This window comes from Vitis vinifera, chromosome 18, assembly GCF_030704535.1.
Source record: "Vitis vinifera cultivar Pinot Noir 40024 chromosome 18, ASM3070453v1".
NCBI lineage: Eukaryota > Viridiplantae > Streptophyta > Magnoliopsida > Vitales > Vitaceae > Vitis > Vitis vinifera.
In genome coordinates, this window is record NC_081822.1 from 31,911,342 (window position 1) to 31,936,189 (window position 24,848).

The 24,848-nt window shown below is 32.8% G+C and overlaps 2 protein-coding genes across 2 annotated transcripts in view; both read left to right on the forward strand.

The window, feature by feature from the left end:
* Positions 1–13,476, forward strand: part of LOC100241448 (disease resistance protein RPV1) — a 52,488-nt gene extending 39,012 nt beyond the window's left edge. The window contains 8 exon segments of the mRNA XM_059734581.1: positions 6,921–7,153; positions 7,221–8,195; positions 8,907–8,973; positions 9,317–9,510; positions 11,508–11,931; positions 12,134–12,227; positions 12,310–12,502; positions 12,611–13,476. Coding sequence (XP_059590564.1) covers positions 6,921–7,153; positions 7,221–7,973 — 986 coding nt within the window. The 3' untranslated portion in view covers positions 7,974–8,195; positions 8,907–8,973; positions 9,317–9,510; ... (2 more) ...; positions 12,310–12,502; positions 12,611–13,476.
* A 4,089-nt stretch (positions 13,477–17,565) lies between these two features.
* On the forward strand, positions 17,566–23,288 carry LOC132253163 (disease resistance protein RUN1-like). Its single transcript, XM_059734582.1, has 2 exons — positions 17,566–18,158; positions 23,258–23,288. The coding sequence occupies exons 1-2, from the start codon at positions 17,647–17,649 to the stop codon at positions 23,286–23,288; spliced, it is 543 nt and encodes a 180-aa protein (XP_059590565.1). The 5' UTR covers positions 17,566–17,646.
* Positions 23,289–24,848: the final 1,560 nt, after the last annotated feature.

The window sequence follows — 24,848 nt, forward strand, 5'->3', positions numbered from 1 at the left end:
GTCGTTACTATGTTATCTTTTATGGAAGATACTTTTGGAAGCATTTGGTCTCTCTCTTGCTTGGCATATTGATGTTTGATGGATTTTTGGGTTTGGAGACAGTTCATTGAGGATATTAGATTCATCATTTGGTTGTACATCAGATATCCATACTAGGGCATATTCCCCTTTCATTTGGTTGAGATGAGCCCCTAGTGGAGCACTTTCTTTGAGTCTGGGTATTTTCACCGATCAGAGATCCCTAGTGAGGTATGTTGAGACTATATCAGTTCTAGTGGAGCATCGTTGAGCCCCTAGTGATTCCATTCCCGGAATACTTCTGAGATAGACTAGTGGATTATTACTGAGTTGGAGGCAGTTTTCAGTGCAGTGTATAGACCAGGCATACTGGGGCATATTTCCCCATTTTGAGGTTACCAGATTCCTATCAGATTCAGTCAGGGATTCATCAGAGACATGTTTCTATTTTTGAGATTACCACATTTCTCATCATTTTGGCTATTCATTTGAGATTAGATTTAGAGTGTCTCCCTTGAGGCATTGGTCGATACATCATTCTGACTTCTTAGCGGATTATTGTTGAGCTGAGGATAGTTGATTGATGATGTCGGATTCATCCTTTGGTTGTGCATCATATATTCACACTGGGGCATATTCCCCCATTCCTCCGAGATTCTTATCTGTTATTGTATACGGTACGAGGATGGATGATCATTGTTAGTTTGTTTACCTCACGACTTCGACATTAGATTATCCACACTGAGGCATATTCCACTCTCCTTGATGAGATTGTGTTTGGACAGCGATACGAGGATGGATGATCATTGTTAATTTGTTTGCCTCACGACTTCGACATCCGATATCCATACTGGGGCATATTCCCCTCTCCATTACGAGATTTATTTGGGCAGTGATATGAGGATGGATGACTGGTGTCGGTTGTTTAGCTTATGACTTTGACGTTAGATCTTATACTGGGGCATATTTCCCCCATTTTCTTTGAGTATCCTTGAGATTGAGACAGTGGCCAGCTTGGTTTTAGATTGAGCACTAGCCTAGAGCTTCCGACGATCGACTGTATCAGGGCCTCCCTACATGGATTTGTTGAGATAGAGACGGATCGCATCAGGTTTCACCCGAGGAGTGTGGGTGGATCCTTTAGCCAGATGTTCATGAGACAGATTTATTTTCGTCATTGTTACCTTGTAGATTGGATTATCCAGATGAGCAGTATTTTACACACTTTGAGGTTTACTTTTAGATGAGCCATGATATACACTCTTTGAGATTTACCTTTTGAGATTCATCGACAGAGCAGCTTTTCAGACATAGAGGGTTTCTTCAGTTTAGACTTTTCAGAGGTTTGTCACGATGCATCAGTTTCTGACCTATTGATTTCAGCGGATGATTGATTTACTGGTTGTTTCGGCAGTGTGAGCACCCTGGATACTGGGGCATATTTCCCTTCTTAGTTTCAGTAGTCCGACCCTTGACATTTTGAGTATGTGGCTTTGAGCCAATTTATTTCATGTCCACTTTCAAGTTGGTCTTCTCTATTATTCCCTTCTAGGCCCTGAGCCTCATAGCTTTGAGTTATTCATTCCTTCTAGACCCCGAGTCTTATAGCCTTGAGCATCCTTTTTCCCTTAGGCCCTGAGCCCGCTAGCCCTGAGCTATCATTTCCTATAGACCCAGAGTCTTTCCAGCTCTTAGCTGAGCTTTCATCACTTGGTCGCCCATGAGTGGTTTGACCTGGAGTTTGCGTATCGCATTCTCCTTCTAGCCGATCAGTCATAGAGCCCTGAGCTATTCATCGACCCAGAGTCATTTTCCATCTTGACCCAGAGTCATTCATAGCACCTCGAGCCCTGAGCTCACGACCCGGAGTCATTTGCATTATTCACATCCCTAAGATGTTTCGTTTTCATCATTCTAGCCACTTGTGAGTGGCCTCGACCCGACATCTTGAGTCGGAAAGTATCCTGATCGGCTATCTATTTAGAGCCCGGAGCTCTCGACCCAGAGTCACTTTCCATTTCGACCCAGAGTCATTGTTTCCTATTTTAGAGCCCGGAGCTCTCGACCCAGAGTCACTTTCCATTTCGACCCAGAGTCATTCTTTCCTATTTTAGAGCTTAGAGCTCTCGACCCAGAGTCACTTTCCATTTCGACCCAGAGTCATTGTTTCCTATTTTAGAGCCCGGAGCTCTCGACCCAGAGTCACTTTCCATTTCGACCCAGAGTCATTATTTCCTATTTTAGAGCCCGGAGCTCTCGACCCAGAGTCACTTTCCATTTCGACCCAGAGTCATTCTTTCCTATTTTAGAGCTCGGAGCTCTCGACCCAGAGTCACTTTCCATTTTGACCCAGAGTCATTCTTTCCTATTTTAGAGCCTGGAGCTCTCGACCTAGAGTCATTTTCCATTACGGCCCAGAGTCATTCCTTTCCATTTAGAGCCCGGAGCTCTCGACCCAGAGTCACTTTCCATTTCGACCCAGAGTCATTATTTTCTATTTTAGAGCTTGGAGCTCTCGACCCAGAGTCATTTTCCATTACGACCCAGAGTTATTTCTTTTCCATTTAGAGCTTAGGGCTCTCGACCTAGAGTCGTTTTCCATCTTGACCCAGAGTCATTCTTTCCGATTAGAGCCCTGAGCTCATGACCCAGAGTCTTTTATCCTATTTTAGATCCAGAGTCGTTCACCTTGTCCATGATCCGGAGTCATTCATGTCATCTATGACTTTGAATCATCCTTTTCACCTCTTTCCATCTATGTACTACTCGTCACATGCCTTCTCTCTTTATTGTCATTTTCCCCCACATAGAGTTGTCCCATCCATATCATTGAGACCCCATCTTTTGATCTTACCTCTTCATGTGCTAGGACAAAATCTCTGGTTCTTCTTTAATTCTTCGGTATAGTTCACTTCATTCTGCTCATTACTCGTATTTTTACTCACATTCTCTACACTCGTGATCTATACCGAAGAGGGGCATATTTGTAGACCCTCAATTTTGTCCCTTTAGCACATGTCTTTAAAATTCGTTTTCAATGCTCCACAATAGTTCCTTGGTGGCCCATGGCTACTCATACCACTTACCTTTTTCTGAGTCACCTCGGAGATTTTGGTTGAGGGATTATTTGATCCCTTATTGTGACCCTTGGCAGCCCTAACTTAGACTTAGGCTTTTCTTGTTTTTTTAGGATAGCTTTTAGATACACTTGGCCCATTAGGCACTACCCTAGGCCCACTTAGTCTCACCTTAGGCCCGTTTAGGCACACTAGGCCTACGAAGACTTTTATTTTATTTTATTTTATTTTATTTATTTATTTATTTATTTTGTTTTTAGTTTTAATTTTATGATTATCATTCACTTTTTATTGGTTATCTTCCTCTTTATATCATTTTCCTTAACTTATTTATTTATTTATTATTTTTACCATTTTTTAATTTATTTACTTATTTATCTATTCATGCAATTATTTAACTTCAAAAATTTCATGTTTTTGCAAGGAAACTTACCATTGGAGTTTAAGGAAGGCGGGACTCTCCTTGGAAGGTTTTGGAGGGGAATTTGAAATTGGGAAGATTGCTTTTGATTGGAGGATTTAAAAAAAGAAGAGAAGAAGAAAGGAAAGAGGATAATTTTCCTTTTTGGAAACAAATTTAGGTCTTGAGGGGTGATATATATAGGTGAGAAAAGGAAAAGAATAGGGGGATTTTTCTAGGGGGGCAGGGCACACGGAATTTTGAAAAAAAAGCAAGGGACTTCGAACGGAGCTCGGGCTGTCATTTAATCATCAAGAGAGGATTTTCTCTTTCACTTCAAAGGTTAGTTTTCTATATAGTACTTTTATTTAGCCTAGATTTTTTTTTTTTTTTTTTTTTTTGGAAGTTTTAGTTTTTGATTAATTCTTTGTGTTAAAGTTTATATTATTTTCTTTTTAAATCCCCAATTAGTTTAATTCTAATCTATCTTTTAGTTTAAGTTTGTTAATGATTTTAATTCTTAAGTTTAAATAATCCTATCGAATAAAGTTTGTATTTTTAATCCCAATTAGTTTGATTTTAATTTGTTTTTTAGTTTAAATATATTTTGTTGATCTTAATTCTTGACTTTAAATAATCACGTTAAATAAAGTTTGTGTTTTTAATCTCAATTAGTTTGATTTCAATTCGTTTTTAGTTTAAATACATTTTGCTGATCTTAATTCTTTAGTTTAAATAATCATATCGAATAAAGTTTGTATTTTTAATCCCAATTAGTTTGATTTTAATTTGTTTTTTAGTTTAAATGTATTTTGTTGATCTTAATTCTTTACTTTAAATAATCACGTTAAATAAAGTTTATGTTTTTAATCTCAATTAGTTTGATTTCAATTCGTTTTTAGTTTAAATACATTTTATTGATCTTAATTCTTAAGTTTAAATAATCATATCGAATAAAGTTTGTATTTTTAATCCCAATTAGTTTGATTTTAACTTGTTTTTTAGTTTAAATGTATTTTGTTGATTTTAATTCTTAAGTTTAAATAATTGTATTGAATAAAGTTTGTATTTTTAATCCCAATTAGTTTGATTTCAATTCATTTTTAATTTAAATGCATTAGTTGATCTTAATTCTTTGTTTTAAATAATCACGTTAAATAAAGCTTGTATTTTTAATCCCAATTAATTTGATTTCAATTCGTTTTTTAGTTTAAATATATTTTGTTGATCTTAATTCTTGACTTTTAATAATCACGTTAAATAAAGTTTGTGTTTTTAATCTCAATTAGTTTGATTTCAATTCGTTTTTAGTTTAAATACATTTTGTTGATCTTAATTCTTAAGTTTAAATAATCATATCGAATAAATTTTGTATTTTTAATCCCAATTAATTTGATTTTAATTCGTTTTTAGTTTAAATGTATTTTGTTGATTTTAATTCTTTACTTTAAATAATCACGTTAAATAAAGTTTGTGTTTTTAATCTCAATTAGTTTGATTTCAATTCGTTTTTAGTTTAAATGCATTAGTTGATCTTAATTCTTAAGTTTAAATAATTATGTTAGATAAAGTTCATGTTTTTAATCCCAAAATAGTTTATTTTTAATTTATTTGTTAGTTTAAATATGTATGTGATTTTAATTTATTAGTTTAAATAATCATGTTAGATAAAGTTTATATTTTTTTTAATTCTAAATTAGTTCAGTTTTAACCTATCTTTTAGTTTAAGTATATTTGTGATTTTAATTCATTAGTTTAAATAATCTTGTTAGATAAAGTTCATATTTGAAATTCCGATTTAGTTTAGCTTTTATTTATTTTTAATTTGGATGTGTTTGTAATTGTAATTTAGTAGTTTAATTAATCTTATTAAATAAAGTTCATGTTTTTAATTACAATTTAATTTAGTTTTAATTTGTTCTTCACTTGTATGTGTTTGTGATTTGAATACATTAGTTTAATTAATCCCGTTAGATAAAGTTTAATCTTGATTTAATTTATTTTTTTAGTCTAGAGGCATTTATGTGTTTAGTTAATCTTATGTTAATTATGGATTGTTATTCTCAATTTATGCGCTTCTTGAATCCTTGTTGCTAATTCTTGATGGATATTTCATTAGCTTATTTGATCTAAATATTAATAATTTATTGCTTTGATAGTTTCCTTTTTGTTCAAAGGCCATTGGAAAATCATGAAGATTGGCCTCTACCATCACCATTATCATTTTTGTTAATTACTAAAAAAATTTTACTTTGAGGTTTCATTTTTGTTTTGTTGGGTATTTTATTTCTTATATTTTATTTTTTCCAAATTAATTCCTTTTATTTTAAAATAAAATACTTTTCTCAAAAAAATCATTTTAAAAATCTATTTCAAAAACTCATTTAGAGTCCTCAAGATCAAAATCTTTTTTTTTTTATTATTTAAAAATAATATGCAACCATATCTTGTTCGGTTTGCATCCTTCTCGGTTTTCAACAAAAATTTTGGTTTTGAACAAAAACACGAATCAAAGCTTGTGGTCCCAAATAATGGGATAATTCTGGGCTAAATTTGTGTATATTAATTTGGGGAATTGGTGAAACCCCTACATAAGAAAATCTTTTCAAAAATTATTTTTGTTGCCATCTTTGTCACTTGTTGAAATTATGTCTATTTTTTTTAGGAATTGTATACATGATGAGTGTGATAATTAATGTTTTCATATGCTTTGATAATTTTTGTTATGCTAATTAGATAACAAGCATGCTAGGGTTTCTTTATTTTATTATTATCTAATCCCTCATGTCTTATGGAAGCGCATTGTAAGTTATCTATGCTATCCAGGTACGCCCCCTAATGACCTACTTTCTAAATTTCGTAAACAATCATGTCACTGTGAAGTATGCATATGTTTGATAATCCTTAGGTGTTTAGATGTATGCTTGATTCACTATGATTAAATACATGTTGTGTGTTATACTTCTATATTAACTCTGATGTTTTATGATAGCGCTTGAAGAGCGGTTCAGGTACGCACCCTAACTCTCAGTTTTTGTGATTTGATCTTGTTTAGCATGCAAATCTTTTGAAATCACCTAGTCTACCTAGGTATCCATAATTAACCGATTAATTGCCATATTCCCCTTAACTTAATTAGTAGAGACCTTTTTAGGGCTTAGAAGGGTGCTACCTCTTAGAGGTACCTTCCCAATAAGTAACCTGATTCCCGGACCAAGACTTGGGTTTTCAAAGACACGCTTTTCCAAAAATTATGGAGTCATTTTTTTTAGGGTTTTATTTCTTGTTTTATTTTCCCTTCAAAAATAAAAATAAAATAAGTGGCGACTCCAACTTTTTTTTTTCAAAAATCAATTTTTCACAAAATAATAAAAAGCGAGTCTCGCCGATCGAGTGGGGGCGCACGTGAAAAATGCGGGTCCACACATTGGAAGAATTATATCTGGATGGGAACCATTTCAGTAGTCTACCTGCTGGCATCAATCGACTTACCAATCTAAGAGTCCTTGACTTGAGTCACTGCAAGAACCTTCAACAAATTCCAGAGCTTCCATCAAGTCTACGTTTCTTAGATGCGCATTGTTCGGGTGGTATTTCATCAAGGCCCTCGCCTCTGCCTATTCATTCTATGGTCAATTGCTTCAAACCAGAAATTCCGGTATGATTCTCATGCCAGGTTCCTTTTTCTTTTGTGCCCATTGAATTTACATGGTGCTTTTGTGCAGGTACCCAGGATTCATGCTGGTTGTACATTCTTTGTAGGCAATGGAATTAGCATTGTTGTTCCTAGAAGTAGTGGAATTCTAGAGTGGATAAGGTATCAGAGTATGGGAGGTTATAAAGTAACAATAGAGCTCCCCCCGAATTGGTATGAAAATAAGGAATTGTTGGGATTTGCTTTATGCTGTGTTTATGAATCCAACAATGGATTTGTCTTTGAGTCTCGGTATGAATCAACTGATACATCTGATAATGAGCCTGACAATGGATCTGCATATGAATCTCAGCATGAATCAGCTGATACATCTAATAATGAACCTGACAATGGATCTGCCTATAAATCAGCTGATACATCTGATAATGAACCTGACAATGGATCTGCCTATGAATCTACCTATGAATCTCAGAATGAATCAGCTGATACTTCTAATAATGAACCCACCAATGGATCTGCCTATGAATCTGAAAATGAAACAGCTCATACATCTGATAATGAAGAACCAGTGGAGTTCTATTGTAATTTGAGTATCCGAGGAAATAATCAATCAACAGTCGTGGATTCTTTCAAATTGGGTTCTTACTGTGCTAATGATGTTGCATCAGATATAGTGTGGGTGATATTTTATCCCAAGGTAGCTTTTAAGGAAGCTATTAAGGAATGGTATCGCTCTAATCAATGGACACACTTTATGGCTTCATTTGGCGGTTTCGGAAGAGTGGAACAGTGCATGATCCGTCTTATATATGCAGAAGATTAGGAACAAAAGCATCCAAAAATGGCGCAAGACAGTTCTTCTCATGGGAGTTTTGGTGAGCATGGATCAGCAACAGAAGATACTAATAGTAAAGCTCATAATAAAAGGAATCCCACAGAACAGAGCCGATGAGAGGAGTCACACCATAAAAGATTCAGAGGAACCCAAGACTGATCTCAAGTTTTATGCTCAACCACACTGGCATCACCAATGTTCTCTTTACTGGTAATTCATCTTCCTTTCTCTTTTTTTCCCCAAGATAAATAAAAATTCAAGGCTATCACCCATGGGCGCAAACTGATGGAGTTAACCCTGCTTCTTAGGATTCTGGCATTCATCAGGGTCCATTCCTTAAGCTTATATGAATTAACGACTTTCCTGGAAAAGAAATCAAAATTCACGAAATCAAAATCAGATAGTTTACTGAAAGTTTGGAATCCACATATTACTGCTTCTTGTTTTTTTTCCTACTTCAAATGGAATTCCATTTATGTAGTACAAGAAATTTCTTTATTAAATGATGCTTGCTTTGAAAGGAATCCTATATTTGTTTAGATACAACTATTGTCTCGCCTTACGCAAGCCAATGAAAAGAGTTCATCTCTCCTCGAACCACTCATGGCACATGAATCCAATCTGTCTAAAATGCTATAGTTGAGTTTTCAAATCTGTTGCAAATTTTTGCTACTCCCAGCCATGAACACTTTTCTTATAAAAATTAGATGTTTGAGTTGAAAGCAAATTTTTGCATTCTACTTGTATATGTTTTTGCCTATAAAAGGTTCCAGATTCATTGAGTTCAGAATAGCAATAACTCAATTGTTAGCATTTTAGGTTCGATTAAATCTAACAATACTTGGAGGAAACTCAAATGCAGGGTTGAAATCTAAAGAATGTGGGTTAATTATTTAATCAATTGCACGTTTTTCTTGTCAGGATAATCACGTGGAGGCACCTAAAGAGCTTCCTAAGAAGACTAAGTTGTTCTTTGGTCATTCTATCGGTAAGTAGGATGTTGAATTCTATGCTAAAGAAAAAATAATACTGCCCCTATATGAATGATAGTGAGTATCAATAGTATGAGCTCTTGTTTTTCAATTAGAATTTTCATGCTTGCAACTACACTTGATTTTCTATGTTGAAATAGTGAAGATTAAATTGGAAACATGTTATAGTCAACTTTCTTTAATTATCAGATTATCTATTTATATCTAATTAGCTCAATATGTTAAGGAAATTTCTAAAAACTAAAAACAAAGTCAAAATTGAGATAGGCCCCCTCTTTTCTTAATGTATAAGAGGTGGATGAGGTTTTCAATGATTGATTTAGTTTTCAATATTTGCAGTTTTGAGGGAGAAAGTAGATTCACTCAAATACAAGGTTCAGAAAGCTAAAGCTATATCAAAAGCTGCTAAAAAGGAGTAGTAAAGTGAAAATAAAAAGCTGAATGAGTTGCGAGCTCATTTTAAGGCCAGAAATGATATTCACCAAGAAGCATACACACATTTGCAGAGTTTGAGGAAGAACTTGTCTGAGAAGGTATGGTCTATAAGCTATGCATGGAAATATTTACAATTGATGGATTGGAATATATGTATGATATGCTGATGTTTTTAATGACATGTTGGAAGTCTGCCATGAGTTCCATATAAAGATATGTGACTACTATACAAGAGTACCATCAAAACTTGATAAAATTGACACACAACCACTATATGGGTTTTCTTCAGTCAAGTTTGATAATTCTAATGGTAGGATTAGATTTATCTTAGAGAAAAAAATATCAAGTTTGAAATTGATTATGCACACTCTTAGTGTCATGACAAAAATGACTTCTGAAATGTGAATCTCAATGATAGAACACACCTAGAGGGGGAGGGGGGGTGAATAGGTGTTTTTGTCCAATTTAAAGGTCTCCCAACACAAGTTAACTAACCTTAACAAATTTTACAATTTTTCCTTCTCTTTACAAACACTTAAAAGCACAAATTAGAAATCACATGCAAATATGAATGTAACAGTACTCCCCAACAAAAATAAAATACAATTCACATGCACATGTTCCAACACTCCCTAACACAAAACCTTTAAACAGTTTTTGATTAATAACAAGAATAAAATATCTCAAGTATACCTTTGAACAATATTCAGAAACAGCATTAAAGGCAACCTATATCTATGTTACATCAACATTCAACCAAAAATTAGATGTCCAAATTATCAAAGATAGTTAAAACTGAAAATGAAATGAAGAGGAGAATGAGAGACAATGAGACAACACCAAAATTTACGTGGAAAACCTCCTAGGAGGTCAAAAACCACAGGCTTACAACTGATAAAAAATTCCACTATGAAGGGCAATCAAGGTCTACAAGGATTTACCTAGCTCAAGATTTCCAATCCCTCACAAACTACTTGACAAGCACTTTCACACCTCTCCACCACGCCTTCATCTTCAGGAACATGCTTGGAGTCCTTCCCAAGCTTGATCTCAGCCTTCTTCTCGAAGCTCCATCAAGAAGAAAATGGGTTTTCACCCAAGCCCAAATGAATGAGAGATGAATGTTCAAAGAACTCAACCCATTTTTCTTTTTAGAAAATCCATTAGAAAAATTTTCTTGAAGACTTGAATGAGATTTTCTTGGAAAGCAAACAACCTCCAAAGGGGAAGGGAATGAAGAGCTCACTCACCAGTTGTTGCTCTCTACATTCCATACATGAGAGAAATTTGTTTTTAAAAGGGAAATGAAACACTTAATCAGGCTGAAAAAAGATCTCAAAAAGGAGTAATTTAGATTGATCTGCCCCTGTACTTGGATCGATCCAGAGACAAGGTAACTTAAAACTTTTAGCAAAAAATATTTTTCCCATGCTTCCCTAACTTTTTTAATATGATTCAAGGCAACCAACATTTTGAAAATAGGGTTGATTCAAATTCATTCAACATAAACTCAGCTACTTACTTTGACTTCTTAGCAAATCCAATGTCTTGATCTTCATAAGTCAAGTAGTCCAACAACGGATTTAGAGAACCATAGCTAGTAGACACTTAGGCATTTTGTCCGGAATTGCCAACCTAACTATAACACTCACAACTTCATTAAAAGGACCACATAGATATCATCTGCACATGCAATGATAGTGTATAAGTCGAGTGTTTTCTTAGCAATGAAGTCATATATAAAAATTAACATGAAATGGGTTTTTTTTTTTTTTTTGTAAATAATAAATAATAAAATTCACATGTTTAGACACTCATTCTTTCTGGTTAGACACCATTTTATGTAAAGAAGAAATTGTCGTCTTCTTGTCTCTTTTTACTTGTGTTTAAGTTCTGTCATAAATGCAAACTTTGGCTTCTTACTTCAATCATTAGGGGTCTGTTTCGCTATTTGATCTTATCCTCTAATCTTGTTATATATGATAACTTGTTATGTATCTATTACAGTTATAAAAACATCAATGTTAAGAATTTAAGATGTTCTGATTATTTCATTATTTGGTCTTTTACATTATAATTTGGGTGGTATGTACAGATAAACAATATAGAGAACAGGTCAGTACTTCATGATGCCCTCTGTGCTCCAAAGGACGCTATTATATAGAGTGATGGAAAGAGTATGGTCCCAGATGCCTACAAGGTTCTAGACAAGATCAGAGTATTTTTTTTAGATTGCCTATAGTGGTTCCTTAGTAATTAAAGTTGTTTATAAATCTAATTCAGATATGTTATCCATAAATATCAAGTAGTGATTAATTGTTAACCTACGAAAAAAGTAATAATTAAATTTTGGTAGGTTGGAGTCGCTAGAAAAGCATTGATGGATGTAATTTTTGTTGGCATTGGTGACAGGTTCTTAGCTACACCCTCCTTTTTGTGCACACTGCTCTACAAACAGGATTAGATTCATCTTCCAAAGTTGAAATTGCTCGTCATCTTGGAGGAATATGGAATTGGGTGTAAGCTTGAATTCATCTTCCAAAGTTGAAACTCATCTTCCAAAGTTATTCATTGTGATTTTATTGGTGTTGTGAAGAGTCAACAACATGTGTACCTAAAGGCACTAGACCCCAAGAAATGGATATTTCTGATAATCTGCTGTTTACATTTAAGGTGTTCCTACATTGCATTACATAATTCTTGATTAGATATGGTTTGCAGATGAAGTGGTAAGTAACCACGACACTCCAGTTTCTTGCAGACCCCTGAACAATTGCAGAATGAGAATGTTCCCCAGCATCTTATTCCTCACAAGGTAATGTCCTTTCAGTTTGTGCTCTGAAGTCTTCTTTCAACGAATAACCGTTTTGCTTTAATGATTGCATTTTCTTTCACAGACCTTCTCTGGCAACCGGCCATCTCTGAGCCTTCTGCTTCCGTCACTGGATGCTTAATATTTAACAAGTTCAAGATTTTGTACTCCTTTTTTGTCCTTTATCGAACCATCTTGTTCAAGCAGATAAATTGTTATAAGTGTTCATGGATTTTGGATTATTCCATGATGATCAGAAACTACTAGAATCTGTCAAGGTTAGATTATCATTAAAGCCTCACAAATTTTTGGGCTCCCATATGTCATGTATTTTACCATTGATGAACCGGAAGTGTAGTATTTACTATGCTTTTTTGTTATCACAGGATGTGTGAAGAGCAATCTTTGAATCAAACAGTGGAGGAAATTGGCCTTTTGACTTGGGATCAGACTAGAAACAGGTCACTTACATATTAAACAAACTTCAGAGTTTGTTCTGAATCAACTTCATGAAACCATTTCTCAGCTTCCTAGGAGCCATGGAACAGCAATATTGATGAGTTCCAGAAAGAAAACGTCTGATGCAACACAAGGAGCAGACTGAGGATTTTGGATGGACACTCTTTCGTCCCTGGCAAGTTGCCGCCTTTGCTACCCAATTCCAATTCTCCAAATGAAAGAACTGACAGATCACTTTTTGCCTCAACCAAGGACACCTCTGTGCCAGCAGTCTTGACTGTGGAACAAGTAAAACAAATGGTACCTGCTGAAGCTGAGGGGGCAGATGATGAATTGGTGCTGAAGGTGGTCAACCAAAAGAATCAGACCGCAAAAACTTAAAACCCCATGAAGCCCGCTACTGGAGCGGTCTCAGCACCTGTTTCTGGGAGGGGTGAGATTGAAGGGAGTGAAGAAAAGGAGCATAAGCAAACAGAGAAGGAAGAGGAGTTGGCAAGGAAGGTAGGGGAATTGAGAAGTGAAGAGGAAGCAGCCATGTTGAAGGAGCAAAGTCTGTTGGAGGAGAAAGCCAACGTTAAGGAGGCACTGGAAAGGAAACAAGGAACTGCAGAAAAGGCCAATTCCTTTGTGAGTGCTGCCACCTTTTCATGATACGGCCATAATAATGGATGTTTAAACAGTCTTTAACTCTACATACTTTCTTGCATTATACTAGTCATTGAAGATTCAAGATCATCATTTCAGACATATGGTCGTTCACTAAAATCAATAATTTGTTATTTTTTTAGTTTTAGTAACAGGTAATGTAATTTTTCAAGGAAAGATTTGATGCAACTTTTTGCCCAGCCATAGATTGGAATCTGCCAGTCTTAACTCTCATAAGAAAGAAAAATTTCCGTCCTCCTATGGATTATAGGAGAAGATTTTAACATGGAGTCCACTTGAGAGTTTCTAATACCCACTTGAGATTTTAACTCTCATAAAAAAGAAAGTGCAGAAAAGGCCAATTCCTTTGTCACTACTGAGGCCACCATTTCATGATACAGCCATAATAATGGATGTTTAAACAGTGTGATTAGACATAAGTTTGCCATTCATATATGGGAACATGTTGCTTGTCAATTATGAATAGTTTGTCATTCATATAAGTAGGACACACAAAATATGGTTTGTCATTCATATGAATAGTACCCTCTTGAATTAATTGATTAAATAGACCTGCAAATATAGTGCAGAAAAGAAGCCATGGGATGAGAATAATAGAGAAAATATGAACAAAACTTAGCTTCGGCTTTCGATGAGTCCAGGTAAAATCAATATCAATATAACCTTGCAGGTGAATCATCATAGTGAAGTTTTTGGAATTTCAATGCATGAACATAAAGCCACTAAAAGGGCCCCTGATATTCAACCATTACCGGTTCAAGGATTGTATTCAGTCAGCGTATAATGAGGTGGATATTTTGATTATTAGGCGAATCTCAAGAAGTGATCTCAATGTTTGACCAGAGAGCCTTACACCATGGGTGTGATTTGTCAGACAACAATTCATTTCTGCTTCATGGTTGTGCCTTGAGGTAAGGCTTTAGAGGCATAAGCCTCAAAAGCCTCTTAAAATTGGTTGTACACTTCTTTGCATGATGAATGGAAGTTCCAAATTTTGATGACTTGGTGATGTTGGAGTAATTGTGTTGAAAGCAGTCAAACACAAACAATTATTAAAGAAGATAAAAATTTGGAAGAATTAAAATTTTATTGTATTCTACCACTCTCTTTTTTTTTTTTCAAATGTTACATAATATTTTATTTATAGATACCCACACTTAATTAAAAATGACATAATTAAAAGTAAATTATCATTTAATTACAATGGATTCAATAGAACATGGTTGATATGCTCAATTTTTGTCCGTCAATAAAATTTGATTTGAGTGAATATAATTAGAGTAAAATAGTCTTTTTAACTATCACTTTTACAATAAAAAAGTGTTTTATTTAAATAAATATTTAATAAAATTTTAAAAATATTTTTGAAAAATAATTATAGTATTTTCTAAGAAACATTTGATAAATAATTATTATAAAAATACTTTTAAAAACACTTCCTTGAAAGTACTTCAAAGTTGGCCGAATGGTAAGTTATACATCAGGATCTTAATGATGGTCTAGGTAACCATCACCATTGATTGTTTTTTAAAACACAACTTCCATTTAAATAATATTTTAAGGCAAGTCCTAATTATCATATTTTACAAGATATTTTTTAAAATTATTGTTTTTTTTCTTTCAAAATCCCAAGAGGGAGGTCACCAATATGAAAATAATGTGACCCATCTCTATACTTTCGTCTCCATTATTTGGACTACATCATAGTTTCCTTATTGACAACATGGTAGCCACGTTAAATACCTACAACTTTGAAAACAAGATCTCAAAACTATGCCTATTTGATTATAAGGCTTAATTATCATAGTTTATCATTTCCTAGCATAGTTCTTAGCATCTAAGTATTTGTTATATAAGAATTTTTCTCATTTTTCAACTTGCATTTTGTTTAAAAAAATTTTTAGTTGTTTAAAATCATTTTGAAAATGTCAACTCATGATTATATACATTTTAGTTCTATAAGGACTAAAATCACTAAACGTCATGGTAATTCTATTTAAGGTAATTTGCTTTAAATGAGAATGTGTTTATATATAACTTATGATTTACGGTAATAATAGAGATCGAATTTAACAAGACATAAGTTTTGAATTAAATATTAGTATATTTATGTTTCCTTCTTATTTTTAATCTAAAACACATTAAATGTATGCTCTTGAATTCCTTCATGTTTTTGACATAATACGTATAATGATAAATCAATTATTATTATTTAATAATATGGAGCTTTGACTTTTGACATTTAAGTAACATTGTCAATGAAAGCTTCATTATTTTTGTTTCATGGAAGAGCAAATGATGTGATTGAATTACACTTCAATTATGTTTGTTTCTTTGAAAATACTCGAGAAAAATAAATATTAAAGAAAATAATTTTTTTATATTTGATTTTACTATAAAAAATAATATAATTAAAATTAGTAATAAATTTAAATATTTTTAAATTACTTAATCTTTATATAAAAGAGTTAAATAAATAAAACGAGTTTAAAACATAATATACAGGTAATTTATTGACTTTAAATATTTATCTCTCTCTTTTTTACTTCACTTTTTCTTTTCTTCTCTTTTTCCTCTATCTTCTTTCTTTTGTATTTTCCTTCATGCTTTTTGGAACCGAACATATTCACATATATTCTTGATTTCTATTGGGTTTATGAAATTTGAGTAGACATAATTAATGGGTCAGTCTTTATTTTCATTTGACATAATTAAAATATTCTCTTTGATGAGATAATCTTAGATAAATTGTTATTTGATTGCAGCATATTCAATCGAATTCGATGGTCTAGCTATCATAAATCATACATGTGCACTATTTACAGTAAATGAACAGCCACAAACCATACATAGAGGAGATGAGGATTTCATAATAAATTATACAATAATTACAAAGGATATGATATTAACTTGCAGTAAATTGCAACATCAGCACTCTAATGCTAGATTAGAGGATGGGCAATGGGCTCAGAGTAATTAGACAAAGTAAGTCTGATTATTATTAACTTTCCTAATCTTTCGTGGGCCTTTTGGGTGCTTTATGTGCAAAAGGTGAAAAAGAGAAAAGACTATAACTAAATTGCCAATCCATCACTGACGTTATAGATTGATGAACAATACCAAAGAGGGTGTTACGAAATAATGAGAATAAATAATAAGAAAAATAGAATAAGAACACATAGATATTTATGGAAAACTCTAGATGAGAAAAATCATGAAAAGACGAGAAGAAGATTCATTATGTCAAAAATTGGTACAAAGTGAGAGAGTTGAAAGCGACTACAACAAAAGTATAATCATTGTAACCCTAAAACTATACATTATATATATATATATGCAAGAGTTGAGAACAACTATGGGATGAGGTCTATCGACCCAATCCCTTCACTACCCCCATAAATTTATCAAAAAATCTCATAATTTTAACTTTACTACATATATTGCATCGTGAGCTTTTCGAATCGAATAAAAAAGAATTTGGAATCATCAAACATTAACAAAGGGAGTGAGATCACAACTTTGGAAGGATTTTTTTAAAAAAAAATGTAGACTTGAATGGTAAATAGTAAAGTGTGTTTGAGAGTGACACTTGAAAGTATTTTCAATGTTTTTAATATTTGAAAAACAAAAATTTTTAAAATATAAAAATATTAAAAACATTTTCTAAAATCAATATCAAAAACCATTTTATAAAATCAGTATCAAACTATCAAACATAATTTGAATTTAAATAAAGACAAGAACAACATTGACTCTTAACTCACCAAACCAGTCCCAGTTCACTTATTGAATGAAAAGAAAATAATTAAAAATAAATAACAGCATCCATTCTACCATGTTATGACGAGTAAAAGACAATGGAGATTTTAACTTCGTTGCCTTAAAAGTCGTGCCCCCTTTCATGAGTATATATAATAAAATATATTCGTTTGCATCTCTTGATAGCAAATAATTTGATAATTTTTTAGAATTAATTAATGAAGATAATTTTTTGATAATTAACAGACAATTATGTCAATATTTTGACATTATATTCAATTCACCAAATAAGATTATTTTTCACCCAACAATAATTTATGTAGAATAATAAATAAATTAAATTAGCATTTGATTAAAAATTGGTTTTGACTTTTGTGAAACCCCACAGTCGCTCACTGCTAAAGGGTTACAGCTAATCAAAGATAAATGAGAGAGAAGAACGGGACATCGGACATCCTCACCACCATCGTCTCGGCATCAAAGACCCTCTTTCTTCTTCTTCCAAATTCTGTTCTTGTAATTTTGTTACAATCCAACCATGGATTCCACTAGCAATTCTATGAGACCCTCTTCTTCTTCTTCTTCTTCTTCTTCTTCTTCTTCTTCTAATTCTAAATGGAGGTACGATGTGTTCTTGAGTTTCAGAGGCGAAGATACCCGCGACAGCTTTACTTCTCATCTCTACTCGGCTTTGGATCGTGGCATCATTAAAACCTTTAGAGACGATAAAGAACTTCGAAAGGGAGGAGAGATTGCACCCGAACTCTTAAAAGCTATTGAAGAATCAAGGATAGCCATTCTTGTCTTCTCGAAAACCTATGCTCATTCCAAGTGGTGTTTGCTGGAGTGCCAGGAAGAAAAGGGACGAAAAGTTTTTCCTATCTTCTATCATGTAGAGCCGTCTGAAGTAAGGAAACAGACTGGGATTTATGGAGAAGCATTTAACAATCACGAGAGCAATGCAGACGAGGAGAAGAAGAAGAAGATAGAGAAGTGGAGGACTGCCTTATGGAAAGTCGGTAATTTGAGTGGATTTCCTCTGCAGGATGGGTAAATCCCTACATCGCTTTTTCTATTTCCAATTTTCTGTCAGTTTATTTTCATTCTTGTTAATAAATGAAATATCTATGATTACATATATCAATCAAAATCCATTTTTAAGTAGTAGCCATTAATATGTTTGATTACTTCGAAGTAATAAGAAAGAGTTATAAAAAAAAAAATGATTTTCTCATGTTTAATTTATTATTAAAAAATATGAAAGAAAAAAAAATTAAAATTAAAATACAAAGGAAAAAATCAGTGATTTAAAAATTTTGGACTGGCATTGAACCGGTTTTCATAGAACCGCTCAATATGTGGGTTGACCAAAACACTCTTGGGCTTTGTCTGCTGCATTGGGCCTATGATCTTCCCATCCACCAGCCAGCCCATAGGCAGCCCATTGAACAACTTGTCCATTCCTTCAGGTGTAGGTTATTTGCATTGTGAGGATTTGAACTTGGATGTTTACAAAAGAAAGATGCCAACCATTATGTTGTACAACTTCTTTGATAGGTATAGGTAACAATATTTTATATTAATACTATTTGTAAATTTTTATAATATAAAACATTTAAACAAATATAAATATTTATATTCATGTTTATTTTTATAATAATTATTAACAATAAATATGAAAATAAATTAATTAATATAATATCTTTAAAATTTTAAAATAATAAAATGTATAGATATGTAGATAAAATAAAATGTTATAATTTTCTTCTCATATGTAAATATTATACATATTTTATTTAATAAAATTTGATATACTAATACATTTATATTTATGTTTATCATTTAATAGACATATCAAATACAAAAAAAGTGAAATGCTATAATTTTAATATTATATAAATTTCTTAAAATTATTTTTAATTTTAATAAAATATAAATTATATATTTATGACATCACCGGTTCGACCACCAGTCCGACTAGTGAACCATGAACCGGTAACTTTTCCGGTTCAATAACAAATCCAGTTCTAAAAACATTGGAAAAAAATATATATTTAGTTTATAATTGAAATGATATTAGAAAATCTATAGTAATAACAATAAAAAATATAATAAAATAAAATAATTGTGTCAAATGCCAAGTTTTGAATTGTTAAAAAATCTTTTAGATTCCAAAATATTCTTCCTTTCTAATCAATCCATTTTAGCCATAATTTCTATCAATTAGAAAAAAGGTATTCTATCAAATAAATTGTTAAAATTGCTTATTAATATGCTTTGTAAATTTGGAGATAATCTAGAATGATTATTTAAACAATTGTAATACCACCCTAAATTTTTCTAAAACTTAGTTATTAAAATAATTCTCATATTTTCTATGCACTACATGAGTTTACATTTTTTCTTTCCTTAATATTGTTTCTTCCTCTATATTTGCAAGTTGATTACCAAATTTATTTACCTTTTAATCTAATGTTTGTATCTCGTTTTATTCTAACTATCCCATGATGTTAGGATAATTAATCTCTTCTTAAGACCTAGTCTTTCACGTTGAATCATCTAATGCTAAACTTATTCCCTTGCTATTCTACATTGTGTACTCATGGGATTAATATATTGTAATTGAAATTGTTTTTTTTTTTTCCTCTTTTTCTCTTTTATGTTCTACATTCCTCTATGCCTCAATTACAAATAAAAGTAAGTAACATTTGAGCTTGTTTGACAATATTTTTGAAACTAATGTTCAAAAAATAGTTTTCCCCAACCCAATGTTGAAAATAATGAATAAATTTTTATTTGAAAATTCAAATATGGAAAACACCTTTCTCAACTTATTAACTATAAAGGTACGATAAATTTATGTACAATATAACAATACTAGTATTATCTATATTTTCAATTCTTTATCACAATACTCTATAAGGAAATACCTAAAAAAAATCTCAAATATGCTCTTAGAAATGAACTTGTTTACCAAACCAATTTTTGAAAATAATTTATAGTAAAAAAAAAAATTAAAGGGTTTAATACACTTTACCCCCTCAACCTATCCCGTGTTTTGTACATTGCCCCCTTTAGGTTTAAAATCAAACACATTACACCCCAAATTTCTTAAATTGCAGCATTCTGCCTTTTTTGTTGGACAATGTTAGTTTAAGTGGACAAAAATCTCACATGTTGTGCATGTGACTAACTAATGAAGGGTAGATTTATAAATTCTCAAACCAAAAAAATCCCCTAACAACTCTCCTTCTCTCTGTCTTCATCTTCGTTTTCATCAAACCCTAACCCTCTCTCTGTCTTCATTTTCATTTTCATCAAATCCTAACTCTATTTGGAGTGCAATTTTCAGCATTCCCCCCCTCTTATAAGTGGTCAACAGTTTTAGCATTTTGTCTTCGTCTTCTTACTATCTTCTCCTCCTTACTATCTTCTTCTCTTTCCTACTCCAATCTTCAAACCCTAATCATACATTGTTTTCTTAGGCATTGTAGATCTTCCACCTCTGAAGAAGGAGCTAAGGGAGCTTTGAGTTTTGAATTTTGGGGGTTTGTAGATGGACATTTTCTGATGTGATTATTGGAATGACTTTTTATTTTTATTTTTTTCTGCATTGATTTTGAAGGGTACCCATTTGGGTGAAATTGTTTTTGTGTGTGCAATGCTCGATGAAAGGTGGGATTTGGGTGGTTTGACTTTACATGTTCTTGTTGTTTGGTTGCTGAGAAAGTGGGGAAAAAGAGGGGAGATTGGAATTTTGGGTTGTTATGGGTTTTCTTTGATTTGGTTTCTAGAAGGAAATTGAAATCTCTACTCAATGATGTTAACTAGTTATAGTGAGGTCGATGAATATTACAATTTAGGAACTTTGATTCGTTTTATTTTTAATTTTCTCATTAGCCAAACGAGGTTAGGGGTGTAATATGTTACAACTAAAATGAAGACCAAGATTGAGAGAGGGAGAGCGACTTTTTAGGTTTAAGAATTTACAAATCTACCCTTCATTAGTCAGTCACATGCTCAACACGTGACATTTCCATCCACTTAAACTAACACTATCCAACGAAAAAGGCAAAGTGCTGCAATTTAAGAAGTTTAGGGTGCAATATGTTCGATTTTAAACCTAAAAGGGTAATGTACAAAACACGAAATAGGTTGAGGGGGTAAAGTATATTAAATCCAAAATTAAATATATATTTAAGTTATAAAACTATTTTATATTCCAAAGAAAAAAAATCTATTTTCAAAAACAATATCTAGACAAGCATTTTTCTTTGAAGTGTCATTTTAAAATTTTTTTCCATGAGTGTAATTGTTGCTAGGCTTTTGACCAATAAACAAACATGTGTAACTTTCCTCGTCATTGTAATTTATATTTGGGAAAAAAGTGGGGATTTCATCACAATATGAAACTTATGTAGCAATTATTAGTAACCTAAATATAAATAGAACTAAAATGGAGAATTTACTTGTTTACAAAATAAATAGTTGAAAGTCTTATAAGCATAGAGAATGGTCATAAGTCATGTTGTAAATAATAAAAGCATTGATAGGTTAAGGAACTTAGGTGGCAAATTGATAGATTTCTAGCCAAACTATTATTTGTCTCTATAATAAAATCTCTTATCATAAAGGGTAAGGATACTTTAGAAAGGTCAACTTCAATTTGGCCCTTTAGAAGCAATTGAGATATTTACATTATTTTATTGCACATATACTTGACATAACACAATGAAATTTAATTCAAACATGCAACTCAACACATTTTTAATTTACATTCTATTTGACCTTAATTTAGTTGCATTGAATGAAACTAAACACCATTCTATAATTTCCATTTACTTCATCTTTGTTTTCTTTGGCAATTGATTCTAACTCACTGCGTGTTTTATTGTACTTTACAATGGACAGATTTGAGGCAGAGTTTATTGAAGATATCATTGGTGAGATTAGAAGATTAATTCCTAAGTTGGTACATGTTGGTGAGAACATGGTTGGAATGGATGAAAATTTGAAAGAAGTGAAGTCATTGATAGATGCCCAATCAAATGAAGTGAGCATGGTTGGGATTTATGGGATTGGTAAAACTACCATCGCCAAGGTTGTTTACAATGATATGTTAGTTCAATTTAAACGTCACAACTTTCTTGAAAATGTGAGAGAGAAATCTAAAGATGATGATGGTTTGCTTTAATTACAAAAAAAAAACCTTCTTTGTGATATCCTAATGGAGAAAGATCCGAAGTTAAGTGCTATTGGTGAAGGAATCGAAAAGATAAAGAATAAGTGTTGCTTTGAAAAGGTTCTTATTGTTCTTGATGATGTAGATTGTCCAAGACAATTAAAATTCTTAGCTCCTAATTCTGAATGTTTTCATCGAGGAAGCATAATCATTGTGACTACGAGAAATAAACGTTGCCTAGATGTACATGAGTCGTATTCATCATATGAGGCTAAGGGATTAGCACACAAGAAAGCTAAGGAACTCTTTTGTTGGAATGCCTTTCGGCAACACCATCCACAAGACAATTATGTGAACCTCTCTAATCATATATTGGATTATGCTAAAGGCCTTCCATTGGCACTTGTAGTTTTGGGTTCTTTTCTTTATAAAAGGGATGTGGATGAATGGGAAAGCACATTGCATAAACTAAAAACAAACCCTCTTGACGATATTCAAAAGGTACTCCTGGTAAGTTATGATGGACTAGATTATAAATGCAAGAAATTGTTCCTTGATATCGCATGCTTCTTCAAAGGTCAAGATGAAAAATTTGTTACAAGAATACTAGAAGGTTGCAAATTCCATCCCAAGATTGGACTAAGAGTTCTTCATGAGAGGTGTCTTATTTCTATGAAAGACAACACTACAAGGATGCATGACTTGTTACAAGAAATGGGTTGGGCAATTGTTCGCCAAAATTATCCAGAACATCCTGGAAAATGGAGTAGATTGTTGGAATTAAAGGATATTGAAAGTGTATTTACATAAAATATGGTAAGAGAAAAATGCATGAGTATACTTGAGATCTAAAGACATATAAAAGATTCTACAAGATTTATTTTTATTATTATTATAGTTTGAGTACCTTATCTTTTAGTGAATCCCTATGTATCTTATACTGCTTATTCTCAATGCTTATTTTCAGGGGACAAAAAACATTGAGGGGATATTTCTAAATAGGGATTGGAAAAAATCTCTACAACTTCTTGTACAACTTACTATTAAATCTTTCAGAAAGATAAATCGACTTAGATTGCTCATAGTCAAATACAATATGGTGCAACTTTCCCAAGACTTTGAATTGCCTTGTCATGGTTTAGTATACTTTCATTGGGATCGCTACCCTTTAGAATGTTTGCCATCAAATTTTCATGCAGACAATCTTGTTGAACTCAACCTCCGGTTCAGCAAAATAAAACATCTTTGGAAAGGAAACACAGTATTGCTATTATTTAGTTATATTTTTTCTCTAGACTAATTTTAATTTTTTTTGAAGTTTATTTATTGAAATAGTTTTTCTTCTGTAACAGACTGCTAGAAAGTTAAAGGTCATTAATCTCAGTTATTCCAAGCATTTGGTTGGTATTTCAAGCATCTCAAGTGCACCAAATTTGGAGATTCTAATTCTAGAAGGTTGTACAAGGTTACTTACGTGTTTCACCCATGCTTAATGTTATTATTAGTCATTAACTAACTATTTTCTTGAATATAATAGGGTGCATAAGACTCAAGAGTCTTCCAAGGAACCTTCATAAGTTGGAATGTCTTCAAACTCTCTTATTGAAAGGGTGTTCAAATCTAAAGAGCTTTCCAGAAATCAAGGATGATATGAAAAATCTGAAAGGCCTTTATTTGAGTGAAGCAGCTATAAAAGAGCTTCCATCATCAATTGGACATCTACAGGCCCTTGAAAACTTGGATTTGTCAGGTTGTGAAGACCTTGAGAGTCTTGTGAGCATTTGCAATTTGAGCTCTCTTCAAACTCTCAATGTGAACAATTGTCAAAAACTCGAGGGAATATTAATGTTGGACCTAGGAGGTGATTTATGCTCCTTAAGATCTTTACATGTAACTTGTCATGTTCTAAAGTCAGGAGTAATCTGGAGTAATGGCCACTTCTCCTCATTAAAAACACTAAATCCACAGTGCGGTCAAAGAGAAGAAGAGATCCTCGATCATATTTCCCCCCTGTCATCACTGGTAGAATTATCTGTAAGAAACTCCTCTCTTATGGAAAGAGAAATCCTCAGTGATAGTTTCCGCCTATCCTTATTGCAAGTATTATCTTTAAGGAACCTCCATCCATTGAAATGGGGAATCCTTAGTTACATTTCCCATCAATCTTCATTGGTAGAATTATCTCTTAGTAAATGTAATCTAATGGAAGTCGGAATCCCCCATGATATTAGGAACCTATCTTCCCTGCTAAGTTTATCCCTAAGTAACTGCAATCTAATGGAAGGAGAGATCCTCAACCATATTTGGCAGCTATCATCATTGGAAAAATTATCTCTGGATAGGAACCATTTTAGTAGCCTTCCTGCTGGCATCAGTCAACTTTCCAATCTAAAAGGCCTTAAGTTGAGTCACTGCAAGAACCTTCTACAAATTCCAGAGCTTCCATCAAGTGTACAATTTTTGGACGCACACTGGTCGGATGGTATTTCATCAAGGCCCTCAGTTCCGCCGATTCGTTCTCTGATCAATTGCTTCAAATCAGAACTAATTCCGGTATG

What these genes read in the sequence shown, in the direction of transcription:
- LOC132253163 (XM_059734582.1), top strand. Translation starts at nt 17,647, where the DNA reads ATGGATTCCACTAGCAATTCTATGAGACCCTCTTCTTCTTCTTCTTCT. An exon ending in GGATTTCCTCTGCAGGATGG is followed by an intron (nt 18,159 to 23,257) that starts GTAAATCCCTAC and finishes GCTTATTTTCAG; the next exon opens with GGGACAAAAAACATTGAGGG.